At 34.1% G+C, this 17,468-nt stretch overlaps 1 protein-coding gene and 1 pseudogene across 1 annotated transcript; one reads left to right on the top strand and one right to left on the bottom strand.

Moving 5' to 3' along the window:
• Nucleotides 1-1,405: 1,405 nt before the first annotated feature.
• LOC139784061 (uncharacterized) lies at nucleotides 1,406-8,341 on the bottom strand (annotated as a pseudogene).
• A 1,589-nt stretch (nucleotides 8,342-9,930) lies between these two features.
• LOC139784060 (putative nuclease HARBI1) lies at nucleotides 9,931-11,309 on the top strand. Its single transcript, XM_071723224.1, has 5 exons — nucleotides 9,931-10,181; nucleotides 10,263-10,403; nucleotides 10,489-10,510; nucleotides 10,589-10,756; nucleotides 10,983-11,309. Exons 1-5 carry the CDS (start codon nucleotides 9,931-9,933, stop codon nucleotides 11,307-11,309), a joined length of 909 nt encoding a protein of 302 aa, XP_071579325.1.
• The last annotated feature ends 6,159 nt before the right edge of the window (nucleotides 11,310-17,468 follow it).

Below are 17,468 nucleotides of genomic sequence, written 5' to 3'. Positions count from 1 at the left end.
ATCCGATTAATCCTTAATTTACCTACTTTAATTTTAATATAAAAAAATAGGACGTGTTATCGCTCGTCGAAAGCAAAAGCTAAGTAATGTTACGGCCGATATTCCGAGCAATATTAATTAATTAGGGTATTAATAAAAAGCTATATATACATTTTGAATTGTAATTATCGAGCCAACGTTTCGACCTACTTGGTCTTCCTCAGGGCATTACATTCAAACTTATAAGTAATATAAATAAAAATAATAATAACTGTTAGAGTTCACATTATCAACACTGAAAATTATAGTCATCGCCGATGAACGATTACGACACGCAAAAGAAATAAGGTCAAAGCCAACTTCGAATTAAACGTCGTCACAGGCCACATAATTACAATAATTGTTACCTATTGCAATAAATCCTGATCTGAGTTGCAGTTGACGGAGATGCTAATTTCGTGCATTTTCTGTATATTTTAAAAGGTTCTTGACGCAAAACCGATCTCTACTTCCATTTAATATTGGACATGACAATTTCCGACGTTGAGCATGGCTGATACCAGGATCATACGGAGGACTGCCCCTTTTAAAATATACAGAAAATGCACGAAATTAGCATCTCCGTCAGCTGCAACTCAGATCAGGATTTATTGTAATCGGTAACAATTATTGTAATTATGTGGCCTGTGACGGCGTTTAATTCGAAGTTGGCTTTGACTTTATTTCTTTTGCGTGTCGTAATCGTTCCATCGGCGATGACTATAATTTTCAGTGTTGATAATGTGAACTCTAACAGTTATAATTATTTTTATTTATATTACTTGTAAGTTTGAATGTAATGCCCTGAGAAAAACCAAGTAGGTCGAAACGTTGACTCGATAATTATAATTCAAAATGTATATATAGCTTTTTATTAATACCCTAATATTGCTCGGAATATCGGCCGTAACATTACTTAGCTTTTAATTTTAATATTTTATTTACTTATAAATAAGATACTGAAAATAATACATCGTAAAAATTATAAAATATCGCGAAACAATTTTTCATATACAATAGAATAATTATAGGTAATTATGTTGTAATTATAATTATAATATTATCTATAATTATATTATTCCAGTAAACACATATTTAGTCGGTGGAATAATAGTTGCAGATGCATAATACAATTATAATTACATAATCACCTATGATTGTTATATTGTATGTAATAAATATTAATTGTGTGTATCAAATTGTATTAAAAATGTTCTTTTAATCAAATGCACGCGCGAGCAATACAGCGTGACTGACCATTTTTACGCGTTCGCGGTTCTGTATTTGAACCTTTTATCGACCGTGGCTGTAAGTAGGTCGGTAACCGACCTAGAGGTAGCGCGCTCATCTGCACCGCTCTGCACCGTAGCTCACCGGGTAACGGAACTCATTTATGCTCCTCACTGTACCTAACATCTTTTAATGACAATTTATACAAATAAAGTACACAGTAATATAAAATATATATGATTTGTAAAAAATTATTAAATTTTAATGATGCTGATAAAATAAAGAGGTATTGATATTGATAAACATAGATTCTAAAGTAGGAGTGACACATACAAAGCTGTAGAGATAAATAATAAAGGAAAAATATATTTTATAATTTAAAATCTATAATTTTGTAAATAAATTCACGTTAAATAAATTTACGTTATTAAATTTTCTTTAGTTAACTATTTTTATTGCTTATCCCCGCAGGGTTTGCAAGGCGTTTTTATAAGGAACGTTACCCAAACCTTTACACTACTACCCTTCTTCTCTCACTTTAACCCTTTTGGACCAACAGCTTAACGTCTCTTCCGAAAGACGGAGCCCAGTTTGCTCCGCACAAGAGCCTATCTTGCACGGAGGGGCGCAGCTGCCGGAAAAACATTCCATGTTTACATGGCTCTAGTGGACTCGAACCTGGTTCCTCAGATTACGAGTCTGGCGCTCTACCACTAGACCACACTGCCGCCCCATAAATTTTCTTTAGTTATATTGACAAATTTTATATGACAAAATGAGATCAGTGATCATTTAATTTATTATTTGCATAAAAAGTAAACATTACATATTTATGAATAATCTTTTTCTTAATATTGAAAAATAGATAAATTGTAAAAAATTCTATAAATTTTATCTGTGCTTTTTTCGATATAAAATAACCTAGCTAAAATATCATAAATAAATAAAATTATACCTTCATTCGGTAACCTCTGCATACTATATTGTTGATGTTTATATTCATTATTAAACATTTTCAAAAATTGTTGTAAAGATATTTTTCCAGTAATAAGATCTTGAATTTCCATAATACGCAAATTCTTTTGTCTTTGTGAACGTGAACATATTCGTCTTACACGCAAACCTCTTTTTGATCTTCCAAGATCGAGTTCTTGATCCGTAATCAAATTCATTATTTTTTCTGAAAAAGAAAATAATAGAATATTGCATAACTTTTGATAAATAATAGCAGATAAGACAATAAATGAAAGCAATAAATAAAGATAAAAAATAATTACCTAAAAATATCCATAAATTAGGATGTTTTGTACCAAATTTTTTTGTTGCTATGTTATGAAAAGATTCGACTATGTTATTAGTCCTCGCAGGACACTTATAAACACTAACTTTTGGAGCTGCAGGAAGTCAATTGCGACGTAAATATGCTAGAAATAAATGTATATCTGGATATTCTCTCATGCTATCTGCTTGTTCCTCTATTATTTTATAACCTTCTACAAAATATTCAGGTGGGGCTAAAGGTAAAGTCATTGTCATGAATAAAACATCAGGAGGTGCATTAGAAAGATGTAGACTTTTCCATTTACGGAAAACAGCCTGAAAACAACATTAAAAATATTTAAAAACTTTGTTTAATATATTAAATTTAAAGCATTTAAATTCGAAATTTTTTTTAAATTTTTGATTTCATCTTTTTATTTTTAAAATCTGTGCAATAAAAGAAATTCTTATACAGATTTCCGTGTGTGTCTACATAGATATTTTTTTATTAATAATACAAATTTACCTGATTATAATGAAACCAGCATCCATGACGTGAAGCGGATGGGAAATGATCACTAACTGATGCTCCTGCAGCAGTTTCATAATCTAACATAATAAATCGAATATTTTTCTCAAGATCAGGAATTAATTCTTTAATTTTTATCCATACAGCATCATAAAGCGATTTAGTTCGTGTTTCAAATAGTATAAAAACTGTTGCAATTGCCTAAAGTATGAAATTTAGGAGTCATTCAAAAAATAATTTTTTTAAAATTTAAATTAAATTTTACTGTTAAAACTTACTGTTTGAAAATGACGTATATGTATTGTATAAAGCTGTGAAACTTTAGGAATTCTCGGAAGAATCTGAATAAATAATGAAAAGGATATTTATACATCATTGTGTTGAATGAATACATCATTGTTGCAAATATATACAGAGTGTTAAAAAAAAGGTTACATGTTTTAAGAGCAAATAGTATAATATTAATCAAAATAACAAAAAAAAATTAATATGGATCTTACAATCTGATCTTAGGCCTGTGTTCAGAATGCGCTTACAACGATGTTAGCGCGCTTTTTTGTCATTCTATCTTTATCATTCAGTAAGTATGAAACAAGGATAGAACGAAAAAAAAACGCGCTAACATCTTTGTAAACGCGTTCTGAAGGAACAGGCCTTACTGTCTAATAAACATTGATCTTACAATCAAAAAGATATATATAAACTATCTTTCTATTTGAGCTTATTATTGTTCTTTTTTTATTAATCATATCACTTTTACATTATAGTAAACAAAAGAATACTTACTAATTTTAATGTTATAGCAAAATTAATACTCTTTTGTTTACTCTAATATAAAGTTGATATGATCAATAAGAAAAGAATAATAAATGCAAATAGAATGTATTTGAAATAGTTTGTATCTTTGAAAATGAGTTGTAGGACCTATGTTTATTAGACTTTTTTATTTTGATTAATACTACCTGCTTTCAAAATATGTAACCCCCTTTTTTAACGTACCCTATCTGTATATTTACACATATATAAACACACGCGCACGTATATATATATATATATATATATATATATATATATATATGGGACGATCCACGTCACTTTTACCCCCCATCTGTCCAAAATTGGTATGGACGGATTTTAATGACCAAGGGCGGAAAATGTTCGTCTTGAAAAGAGCTTTCGAAAGGCGTGTGGCATATATGCGCAATTCAACATGGCGTCATAGTTATGGCTGTTTAAAGGGATAAATTCAAAATTTCAGATCCAACATGGGCAGATAAAACGGTGAAAAGTAACTAAATTCATTTGAAACTCAGTATTTGGGAAATTTTAGGGTCGCCGATTAGGAATCTGAACGTAGAATTGTGAAATTCAAAATGGCGGATCCAATATTGCGGATGCAAATATGAAAAACGGACGAAAATTCCAGTAAATGATCTGAAAACTCTTACTGGAAGGTTTTTTGGGTCGCTGATCACGAATTTGTAGCTAATTTGTTAAAAAAACAACAGACAAACCGTGTTAATTGAAATTCTACTCTTAGCGTTACCCAAATTACTTTTAGTCCATCCAGCATTTCCTCAAGCTCTTTTTCATAACACTTCTTGTTATTAAGGCTCCTGGTCCCTAAGCCGAGAATTCTGCGTTGACGGTGGCAACGTACTGTCGCGGCAGAAATAAGGACTCTCTCCAATGGAGAATTCTGTCCTTTGTGACATGTTGACAACCTATTTTGCGTTGCGTTATATTTCTTTATTATTCGCTCTGTACTTGTGCTATAACGTTTAACGTATTCGTAAAACTCGTGAAATATAACGTATGGTAAGATTTGCAAGAAATACATATGCGGAAGGAACGTTCTCCACTCCTTTCGATAGTCGTCAAATGGCTTGTTTTCCGTATGTTTAGGCTTCGTTTTATGGCTGTTTGTTTATTTTCGAGGGAAAAGGATAGTATCCGTTAAATTTTAGAAGTGTGCTGAAACGATCTATAGTGATTTTTTATTGACATGTTTTTTTATTTCGGAAAATACCGCAACATAAAATAGGGTAATTTCTCGCCTTGATAGCAAGAAATTCAGTATGGCCGCGGTGACTACCCAGGAGCCTTAAGAATTCATGACGTGAAATAAAAATACAACAATATTGAAATATTACATGAACAAGATTACAGGATAATAACAAGAATTGTAGTAACTTAATATTACCATATAACACGCGGTTTTTGTTTCTCGCAAACGAAGTAGCATCCCGAAAAGTACAAATAAAGGCGGATGAGTATCCACTATTCGTACCTTGTTGATCTATTGGCTTTAGTGCCACAGCGTGAGATCTAGAATATAAAATTTTAATGCTTTTTATTTCTTATTTCTGTCTTCTTTATTCGTTATTCTATAAGGCGAGCGCTTCACCACAGGCAACGTTGTTTCCTAGTATTAATTTTTTTTACGTCCACTACCAAATATGGAAGACTCATCTTTAGCTGTCCATTCTGATAGATGTATAAATCCATATGATTTGTCTCCTCATAAGGGTAAAAATCTTCGATCAATTCCAAAAAAATGCAGAATTCTTTACCACAATATTCGACATGGATGCGAATTTGCAGTGGTTGCAGAAAGTACAATGCAGAGAGTCTTGATACAAGTAGTAATAACACCTCATTCTCTTCAGATGAGAATGATATTCCAGAGCCATGTAAAAAGACTTGTACGTCTAGAGAAAAAGAGCTTGAGGAAATGCTGGATGGACTAAAAGTAAAATTTCTGAGCTTGCCTCCTGACGATCCATTGCGTATATCAATTCTTACAATAGCTCCTGAATGCTGGAGTGTTAATCAAACAGCAAAAGAGTTCAATACTACAAAATACTTTGTCAAGAAAGCTAGAAAACTGAAAGAAACTGAAGGAATCCTGGCAACCCCGGTTGCAAGAGCTGGTAAGACGTTATCACCTGACATTGTTGATACAGTTCGTAATTTTTATGAGACTGATGAAAATAGTAGAATTATGCCGAACAAGAAAGATGTTGTTACAATAAAAGTAAATAACCAAAATGAAAAAAAACAGAAACGTTTAATGCTGTGTGATGTTAAAAATCTTCATACACGGTTCAAAAGAGTTTATCCACAGTTTTCAATTGGCAAATCAAAATTCGCTGAACTTCGACCGAAATGGTGCATCCTTGCTGGAGCTAACGGAACACACAGTGTTTGCATTTGCACGCAACATCAAAACTTTAAAACAATGTTTGATGCAGCCAATTTAGTTAAATATACTAAAGACTCTGATATTCCGATTCAGAAATATCAGGATTGTTTCAATTTTCTTCTATGCAAACATCCATTGCCAGCTTGTTATCTTCGTGAATGTCAGTTATGTCCAGAAAAGGAAAGTTTTTCTGATCATCTTGACAGTATTTTTCAAGAGAATTGTATATCGCAAGTAATTTTTAGTATTTGGCAAGCGACTGACAGGTGCACTCTGAAGAAAGAATGCCTTTCTACGGAAGACTTTATTCATGACTTTTGTACTAGTTTGGAGACGTTAATTCCTCATCATTTTATTTCAAAACGTCAGTCTGAATACATAAAAAACTTGAAGGATAACGTGAAAGATGGTGAAGTTGTTATTCATACTGATTTTTCAGAAAATTACGCTTATATTGCGCAAGATGCAGCCCAGGCATTTCATTATAATAATGATCAATGCACGGTCCATCCAGTGGTTTGTTACTACAAATCAGGTGAAATGGTATCTCACAAAAGTTTTGTGATTTTATCAGAGTGCACGACACATGATTCTGCCGCAGTCTATATGATGCAAAGATTAGTTGTACCTGAATTGAAGAAAATATGCTCCAAAGTCACTAAAATCTATTATGTAAGCGATGGTGCCAAGCAGCACTATAAAAATAAATATCAAATGTGCAATCTTATCCATCACAAGGAAGACTTTGGTGTTACAGCTGATTGGCATTTTCATCCTACTGCGCACGGAAAAGGACCTTCTGATGGCGTTGGAGCTATCCTGAAACGTGAAGCTACACGTGCAAGTCTACAAGCAAAACCAGATGACGCAATTTTGACAGCACAATCTCTGTTACAGTGGGCAAAAAATAAGTTTGACAACATGCATATCATGTACTACTCTGAAAAGGAACATGCAAAGATGAAAAAATTTCTTTCGAGAAGATTCGCTGCAGCACCTCAAGTTCCACAAATTTCTTTAGGCCATGCATTTCTCGTACTGCCTGATAAGAGATTACAGTACATGAAATACTCTGCTAGTGAGCAACCACTGAACATTCTACAGTACAGGTAAACTCACGAAAATAAAGCACCCCGAAGCGTGAGAGGCCAGGGGAACTCACGAAAATAAAGCACCCCGAAGCGTGAGAGGCCAGGGGAACTCACGAAAATAAAGCACCCCGAAGCGTGAGAGGCCAGGGGAACTCACGAAAATAAAGCACCCCGAAGCGTGAGAGGCAAGGGGAACTCACGAAAATAAAGCACTCCAAAGGAGATGAATTTCTACCACGTCCACGCCGTCATCTCTGGGTAACGCTAAGAGTAGAATTTCAATTAACACGGTTTGTCTGTTGTTTTTTAACAAATTAGCTACAAATTCGTGATCAGCGACCCAAAAAACCTTCCAGTAAGAGTTTTCAGATCATTTACTGGAATTTTCGTCCGTTTCTCATATTTGCATCCGCAATATTGGATCCGCCATTTTGAATTTCACAATTTTACGTTCAGATTCCTAATCGGCGACCCCAAAATTTCCCAAATACTGAGTTTCACATGAATTTAGTTACTTTTCACCGTTTTATCTGCCCATGTTGGATCTGAAATTTTGAATTTATCCCTTTAAACAGCCATAACTATGACGCCATGTTGAATTGCGCATATATGCCACACGCCTTTCGAAAGCTCTTTTCAAGACGAACATTTTCCGCCCTTGGTCATTAAAATCCGTCCATACCAATTTTGGACAGATGGGGGGTAAAAGTGACGTGGATCGTCCCATATATATATATATATATATACACTTTTACAACAAAGAATATATATACTTACAGAGAATGTTCCATCCAAAAACATTTCTGTAGAAGAAGCTAATTCTTTTAATAATTCGTCTGTACTAAATATAAAGACCTGTCTCACGACTTCATCATTTAATGATGTTGCTTTACCTTTATATATATTTTTTAAAGGTTCATAGCTTTCAAGCTGTGTTTGTAAACTTAAGAAATTTCTTGGTAAAGATGGTCAATATTTTATTTTTTCACGATAAAGAGGCGATCTCATTGTATTATACGTTAATGATACAGCTGCTGCCGGATTGTTTCGAGATACATGATCAAAAATGTCTTTGTTATTCATGTATACATTTTTACACATTTCTTTCATTTCTATTTTCATTTTTAATATTTCTGCTGCAGTTATATCTGGTGGATGATCATGTTCAAACATTAAAATGTACGTTTCACCTTCTTGTCGAAGTCTTCCTTGACAGTTAAAATTACGTCTTTTGCTGCAGCGATATATATCTTCATATCGTCTATCTTTATGATAAATGTATCCATCGAATATATATATATATATATATAGGTGCCTGCCTTTTTACCAGGAAATTCTTCCATCTACAAAGATGTATTACATATAAATAGTAATCAAATTATTAAATAAAAATCAGTAAATTGTATGTATATATGCAAGTGTTATAGAAGTTGCTACAGAGAATGCATCAAATATATTAGGTTACAATATTATTACACTTTTTGCATGTCAATAAATGTTATCAATAATAAAAATTCATAAAAATTATATATATATCTGTATACTCGGCAATATTACTCAATACAGTTCTATAATATTCAATAATCAATTCGATTATGTTTTGTGCTTCTAAAAAAGTTATGTAACAATTTTTTGAGATTTTCATGCAGAATAAGGGCCAGTTTCACCAACGTCGATTAATTGTAACCTTCGATTAAACTCACTCTTCACCTCTTTCTAACTGTCCCTCTTAGAAAAAGACGAACAGTGAGTTTAATCGAAGGTTACAGTTAATCGGAGATGGTGAAACCGGCCCTATGTTGTTATAACTGTAATATATTATATGTAATTTTTTTAGTAAATTAGTACATAATATACCAAATTTGATCGGTTTTTTATTATATTCTTCAAGGAGAGCGATTCTAATCTATATACATATATAAATATTTCGTTTAGTCTATTAAATATAAGAAATTTAAAACAATAAAAATCTTAAAATGCTATAACAAAAAGATTTCTCAAATTTTTATCTATTTATTATTTCTTTATGATTTAAATTCAATAAAAAATGTTAATTATATACCTTGCAATCTGTTGACAAAAATTCTACATCTACTTTTTAACTTTTTTTAAAAAGCTGTATGCTCCTTTGATCGCGTGTCGCGTATAAAAGCAGTCATAAAAGCAGTCCTGTGATTGATGATCCGCTAATTCTGCTTCCGTGCAATCCGCTCCATGGGACTTCAGCCGTATGTTATAAAGCAGAGAAAAACCTGAGAGCGGCTATCGCAATTCACTTGATGCGTAAAGTCACTAGCAATTATTTCCAGATCCTGGTAATTCGTCACGATACATGTCTGATCGAATAACTGACGCAGTGGACCTTGCTTAAACCTAGATACAACGCTATCCTCCATATCAAGGTCGGTAAATGGCGCGTCGGTAGCGACGCTACATAAGGGGTGCGTTCGGGGAGCTCGCTATCACGCTACCAACGCTAACACTACAAATTGCGTTCGCAGAGCAAAGATAGCGTTTGCGAATGCAAGCTCTATGAACAGCAATAGCGTCGCGTTTGATCTAACCTAACTTCAAATATTAACCTAAAAATTGAAATCATGGAGCAAGCTATGGAGCAAGAGGAGCAAATCATCACGCATTATAACAATCGCGAAATTTTAACGACTGCCGTTGTTATAATACGTGAAATAATAGATTCTTCTTCTGATTCATCATCAGAAAGCGATGATGAAGAATTAAAAATAATAACAGATTGTAGAAATGTAAGAAGACGTGTTCCAAGAATTTTAAATTACGTGTCACATATAATACCAAATTTAACTAAAGAAGAATTCAAAGCCCATTTCAGGTATGGTTTATTAATATTAATAATTTTTGTTTCAAAAAATTACATTTTACGTCTTTCATATTTCATGTCTTTGCCATTTAGGATGTTACCTGAAACTTTTGATTATATCTTATCTTGTATCGAGCAAAGATTAAAAAGGGTAATACCTGGAACACCTATGATTGATCCGCGTACACAATTTCTGTTAGCATTATGGAGAGTAGCTACTCCAGATTCTTTTAGGTAATAGAATTATTGTTAAATATTTAATATATTTAATGATTTAAGTTTTACAATTTTATGTAGCTTTTTATTTCTTTATGCTTAGGTCAATTTGTGAACGATTTAATGTTGGAAGAAGCACTGCTTTATATATAACAAGGAGAGTGACAAAGGCACTCAATGAGCTTGCGCCTGTTGTTATTAAGTGGCCTACAGATGACCGATTAAACGAAGTGTGGGCAGGATTTGAAAATGCAAGTGGATTTTCTAAAATTGTTGGAGCTATAGACGGAACACATATCAACATTCCAGCCCCCAAAAACAATCCCGAATGTTATATAAATCGCAAAGGTCACCATTCCATCCAACTTCAGGTGTGTTTATTGTTTTACTTCAAATTTTATTTCGTAGTCCGTTTTTATTTCAAGACTGTCTTAAGCAATATCTAAGGATACGTTCTCAGTGAGCGCGTCACGCGTCGCGACACGCATTGTGAGTTTAAGCAATCAAAACCTCCCCACGTAATTACATCAATTGCGAACGAGGGGACAAAAATGGGAAGTTTTGAGTTTACATGTTTATATTTTTCTTCTTATTTAGGCTATTTGTGACCATAAATGCCAATTTATTCATTGTTATGCTGGACATGTTGGATCTGTCCACGATCAACGGGTATTTCGTCAATCAGAAGTTCAACATTATTTGGGAGATGTAACAAAATTCCCACAAGATAGCCATTTGGTTGGTGACTCGGCTTATAAATTACATGAAAATTTATTGGTGCCATACCGTGACAATGGCCATTTAACAGAACGACAGCGAAATTATAACTTCTGCCATTCTTCGGCAAGAATTGTCATTGAGAGAGCGTTTGGCCTTTTAAAAGGTAGATTTCGTTGCCTTTTAACTACACTTGCCGTAGATTGAACAGATTTAATTCCTATGCATATTCTTTCTTGTTGCGTCTTACATAACATTTGTTTAATGAGAGGTGATGAACTTAATTTTGAAACAAATGACGTAGAACTTACTGATATAGCAGACAATGTTGAAAATGTTTCTGCCGTTTCTAATGCGGGTGTTGCTAAAAGAGATCTGATATGTGAAAGATTAAGAATGAGACATGTGTGACTGATTAAGGTGTGCGTGTGTGTTTTGATAATCATTTAACCCAATCTTGTACATTATTTTTACTATTTCCTTTTATTATAAAAACATAAAAAAATATCTTTACATGTAGTAAATAAATGTCTTTTTTAAAATAAATGCTTCTTAACTCTTATATATACTTATATATATATACTTCTTTATAACTTGTTATATAAAAATACTTTTTTTTATACAACTTAACTTTTATACAAAATAACTTTTTCTTATACCAAAAATAAAATAAATGTAATAAAATAAAATAAATCAATTAATGTTTTATAATTTTTTTAAAATTTCGTCAAGTTTTCCCATCAATTTCTCTTTCACTTCCATTCTCTCTCTATGTCTCTTCGCTTTTTCTTCCTCAGCAATTTTTCGGCTTTCTACAATTGCTTGTGCAATGTCACTTGTTTTACGTTTACCTGCAAATATACATATTATTCAGATTTTATCGATAACACTATCTTTTACTAGAACTTCAATACAAATAGTAGCAAAAACTAATTCAATTTACAATTTGTAAATTGTGTGCTGACTTACAAGATACTTTAATATTTACATCTGAACTTTCATTGCCAGAAGTTTCAGAAAAGGTCGACACGGAGCTGGTACTTGCTTCATCATTATCAGATTTTAAAGATACTTTTCCAGTAGAGGAAATTGTTGATAAAGGCCTCATTGACGGTTTTTTTCCTAGCAGATTGTCCATCAGCTAAACAATTTATAAAATTAATATTATAAACTTGTATTAAAATAAATAATCATAATGTATTACTTTATACATACTTTACGTCTTATATTAAATAATATTATTAAAGAACATAGTAAATATTTGTTATATGCTAATAATTAAGTTATTTTCAAACCTCTGTAACTTGAAGAAAAATTATTGCTATCAAATCATAAATAAATTAATAAAGCATTTAAAAATGTAAAGTTTCAACTATAATGCACTATCAATCGTTTTTCAAAATTTCTTTATTCTTCTGTATTTTAAGAAAAAAGGAAAAAATTCGATGATTTTTTTATTGAGTGGACTTTGAAAATAACTTAATTTTTAGCAAAATATAAAATATTCCCTGTTTTTATAGTAGTGTATATTATATACTTACTTCAAAATATTTCCAAGATCTTTTGTCATTGCCCGATTTGTTATTATGGTCCTTTATAGATTTGTATGTCCTCTTCATTGTGTTAACTCTTGTTGTACATTGTTTTCCTGTAACCTTGTAACCCTTATTATTTAATTCTTGAGCAATTTGTTCCCATGCCTTTTTTTGGGTAATTTTTCCTGATTTCATTTGTTGCTCTCGTTGCCTATATTCTTCAATTAAGAGCAATATTCCTTCATGAGACCATCTAAAACCTATAAATAAAAATCTTGTCATATGTTGTGCTAGATTAATAAAATATTAAGTCTGGTGCAGCGTCTACAATGGCAGTAAGTTATAAGGTCGTAAGCAAATCGACTAATTACAGTTAAGTTTTCTTATTAAAGCTTAACTATAATTGGTTGATTTCCTTACGACCTTACAACTTACTACCATTGTAGACGCTGCATTATGTTTCATGATACTAGAACTTGTTCAACCTCTCGATAGGAATAACGTAATAAAATTATAAATTTCTATAAAAACTGTAAATTGATTGGCTACACATTTTTTATTTAATTCTTGTTGCTTCCTCATGGAGAAAGCTTTGTTTTCGTAAATTCGTATATGAACCTTTGATTGCGTATAAAGTTGGATCTAGTCAACCAAATTTAAAAAAATTATATATGAAATAGGGGTAGAAGAAACCAAAGAAAAGATTGGTTTTTTAGTTTTTTTCTGCCAATATGTTTATATTGTTGTAAAACGTCGAAATATCGCCTAAAAAAAAATGTCGGTATGTATGTATGTGTGTGTGTATGTCTGTGCCAAATTTACCGAAATTTCTATAACTCCAGAACTAATCAACCAAATCTTAACCAGATATATATGAAATAGGGGTAGAAAAGACTGAAGAATATAATAGAATTATTAAAAATTGTTAATAATAAAGGGGTTACCAATTTTTGTTAAAAAAAACAACCAAGTTTACTGAAATTTCTATAACTCAAGAACTAATCAACCAAATTTTAAAAAATTATATATGAAATAGGGGTAGAAAAGACTGAAGAATATAATATAATTATTAAAAATTGTTAATAATAAAGGGATTACCAATTTTTGTTAAAAAAAGAAACAACCAAGTTTACTGAAATTTTTATATAAAAATTGTTAATAATAAAGGGGTTACTGATTTCTGTAAAAAAAAACAACCAAGTTTACTGAAATTTTAAAAAATCCGTTCCCCGTTTCTCTTACTATCACGATAAAACTGTCTACAAAACGCATTTAATAAAACACGATAGAGGTAACCTATTCTCTCAAAAAGTCCAAAGTATGAGCGCAGAATACTCGCAGAATGCTCGTAAGAAACTTACGAATTATTACGATCTCTTAATCCTTTATTTCTTTTTTACTGTACGAAATTATGCGCAATTTTAAATTCAATCGATCAAAAATTTAGTCTATAAAAAAGACAACTTCATAAGTTGATAGTTTCACATATCATATGTCATTTGGTGACATATATCATTTGGTGGTATATTTTCAATTTTTATTATATTTATACGAGAAGCGAAAATACGAAGAAATGGAAGAACATCAGAATTGTAAGTTAAAGTTATATATATATATATATATGCATGTTTAATATGTTTAATTTTAATATAAATATAAATAAAATAAAATTGTTTTAGGTGTGCAAGTAGAAACCTGCACATTGCTTCCTTATAGTTTTTAAGTGTGCAAGTAGAAACCTACACATTGCTTCCTTATACTATTTAAATGTGCAAGTAGAAACCTTCGTTCACAAAGCTTCCTCTATGAGAAAGCCAAAAAAAAATACTAATAATTACTTCTACTTGCACACTTAAGAACTATGAGGAAGCAATGTGCAAGTTTCTACTTGTACAGGGTGTATCAAGACGATACAGAGCGGTACGGCGGGTTGCCCATTCGAGCAGGCGCGCATGGTCGTTCACAATTGCGTTGACTTCGGTGCATCACCTATAATCACTCGCATATCTTTTTTACAATAAAATGAACTTTTTAGCGCCCGAAGTTGCAATACAATTGTGACGGATTTCCGTAGCAGTAACGTTAAAACAGAAGTCGAGATGACAATACAGGTTATAAAATAAATTTTATTAAGAAAACGAAAGACATCTTCTCTCTTACGAAAAAAGCTCGTACCATAGACCATCATAATCATTATATATTATAATTTTATTACTTAAATTATTTTTTGCACACAATGTTTATGCACAGGACAAAAGTCAGCAATTAGCATATGTGTGCAAATTTAAATTATAAGTTGGCTAATAAATTTCATTCAATGTAAGTTTAAATAATGGCAGAAATCACCATTAACAAATCTTACAATATTCATTTTGTTTAATTAATAAATAATTTATCATTAAATTGATAATCAATTTAATATATCAATACTAATGAGCATTATATAATTCTTTATATAAATGATGCTGCTGCATCTTAAAAATCTTAATCTTAATCTCATAAACAAGAGGTTTATTAGTATAAAATATACATTTTAAATATGATGCTAATGAATAGTTTATATAAGGCAAATTACCATAATATTTAATGAATACTTTTCAGTAATAAATTTCTTGTAGATTTATATGAGATTCAGTAGCATTATTTACATAAAGATGCTTATTAGCATCAGTATATTGAATTAATTATTAATGTTAATGATAAAATATTAATATTCTGAAATAAATGTTGTTAGACATAAGATCCGCTGATAATCGTTTTTATCGTTATAAATAACGATGGAAACGGTTATCAGCGGATCTTGTGCCTAATAACATTTATTTCAGATTATTTATATATATATATATTGTGACGTTGCAGTTTCGCTGCATCGTTGCAGCGCCCCGCCGCCGTCACAAGGCGCGGGTTTCGCGACCTTTTCACGCCCGAGGACGGTTCCACGAATCGATGCGAGATCTCCAGGGGCACATTAGTCATTGCGTTACGATATACTGATCCCTTTTATTTTGTATTATTGCGTGGCGCCTCACCGAGCTGAGACTGGAGTTCCTGAGAGGATACAGAGGAAGCGGACGCGGAGTCGACGAGAAGGATAACGGCGAGAGATCGGACGACGGAAAGCGGATCGAAGCGACCCGCGGGCCGCCGAGAGCGACGGAGCGCAGGAAAACACGCGCGCGGCGCGTGACACAGCGGCGGGCGAGCCCATCATGGCAGGGCCCCGGGACGCCGGGGCGAAATCAGCTCACCTGCCCTCCTCACATTACTGACCGGATCCCGGGATGGTTGGCCACCATTCCCGAACCGACAGGAAGGAACGCGGGGGCCAAAAACGTCCCGTCCGCTGCCGGGAAGAATCCCGGAAAAATTGCCGCGCGAGCGAAGGGCCGTTTAGCGCCCTGCGGAAAGCCGTAATTCACGGCCCTACGCGCGAATCCGCCGCGAGCCTGCGAGCTCACCCCTCATTGGTCCGCGCTCCAACGTCGCGGGGCCGCGTACGCCCGGGGTGGGGTGCGCTATCGATTCCGCCATCGAGCGAAATTTCGGGAGCATTCGTAAATCGTCCTCGGAAATCGACGCACGTCTAGAGTCAAGTCGCGGTAGTGTCTCGCATTCCGGAGCTGAGTACGACGTCCGGCTGCTATCTCTTTCGACCCTTGGGACGACGGCGAGGACCCTCGGAAGAGAATCTGCCTACGGTGAGGTTGCCTCGGTAACGTTTGATGTAGAGCCACGACACCGCTCCCCGGGTCGCGCTCTCGCTCGGGAAAATTCGCGATAATTAGTGTATTCGCCGACAAGGCGTATTTAGCGATCGATAGCGAGAGCGAGGGGCACCGGAATGGTCTCGTGGCCGTGGGATCGCGATCGAAATCTACGAACCTCTGGAGATCGCGGTAGGCGCGTCGATGACGACGTTCGATATCGCGAATACGCCCTTTTCTCGCGCCCTTCACGTCCACGACCGCGTGTCTCGTTAGGCGTAGTATTTCGCCCGGTCGAACCTTAGATTCTGTACGCGAATTAATGGCGTCAGAGGGATATTCGCGTTGGTGTAATCGCGTTACTCACGATTCGCGTTCGGACATTTAGACTATCCTCGCGATATCGGCTACGTTGAGAGATTATTCGCGGAAGGTTGTGTTTCGCCTTAAAATACCATTCGCGTCGACCTAATGTTGCGTCTCGTTATCCCTCGCGGTAATTCCGTAATCTTTCTCGCGTTAATTCGAGTATTTCGCGTTATGCCGAGTGTCTCGGCGCATCATCTTTCGCGTTGGACGATCGCTGACGATCGCGTGTGTTGCGTTCGATCAGAATCGTAATATCGGTTCTTGCGTTAGGCTAAATCGGTCATTTCGCGTTAGTTATCTTTGCGTTAGTTTAAGATTATTACTGCGGTAGATTAAGATTACGATTTGCGTTAGGTTAAGATTATTTGGCGACAGAATCCCGGCACGGGTTTGGGAACTTGCGTTCACGCGCTCCAAGCGTGGCGCATTATCATTTCGCGGTATTTCGCGCTATTATTTCGCGTTTATTTCCGTTATGTCGTAGTCAGTCGTAATTTGTACCGATATTCTATGTTATTTGCCCGCGTTATCTACCACCTGCTATTTGCTTTTGTTTTGCAAGCCCCATTGGCATTTACTGTTCATCCGGGGACCATTACAGAATAAATGTTATTCTTTATTTGTTAATGGCTTGAGTTACAACATTCGTTATTAATTAGGCGTCACCCCGCCGAATACTGCGCTGCCCTTCATCAACCCCGCCCTGCTATTAGGTCGAGCTAGCCATTCCCTCGCACACCGACTCATTTCGTTTTGCG

This window comes from Temnothorax nylanderi, unplaced genomic scaffold, assembly GCF_030848795.1.
Source record: "Temnothorax nylanderi isolate EJ_2023f unplaced genomic scaffold, tnyl_v1.0 TNYL_tig0579_pilon, whole genome shotgun sequence".
NCBI classification, from domain to species: domain Eukaryota; kingdom Metazoa; phylum Arthropoda; class Insecta; order Hymenoptera; family Formicidae; genus Temnothorax; species Temnothorax nylanderi.
The sequence above is the reverse complement of the archived record's forward strand: the minus strand, read 5'-3'. Positions and strand labels throughout refer to the sequence as shown.

Excerpts from the sequence above, each read along its gene's own strand:
- LOC139784060 (XM_071723224.1), top strand. The coding sequence starts at position 9,931 with ATGGAGCAAGCTATGGAGCAAGAGGAGCAAATCATCACGCATTATAAC. Across the intron at positions 10,404-10,488 it reads GCTACTCCAGATTCTTTTAG|GTCAATTTGTGAACGATTTA; the intron begins GTAATAGAATTA and ends CTTTATGCTTAG. Across the intron at positions 10,511-10,588 it reads CAATTTGTGAACGATTTAAT|TGGCCTACAGATGACCGATT; the intron begins GTTGGAAGAAGC and ends GTTGTTATTAAG.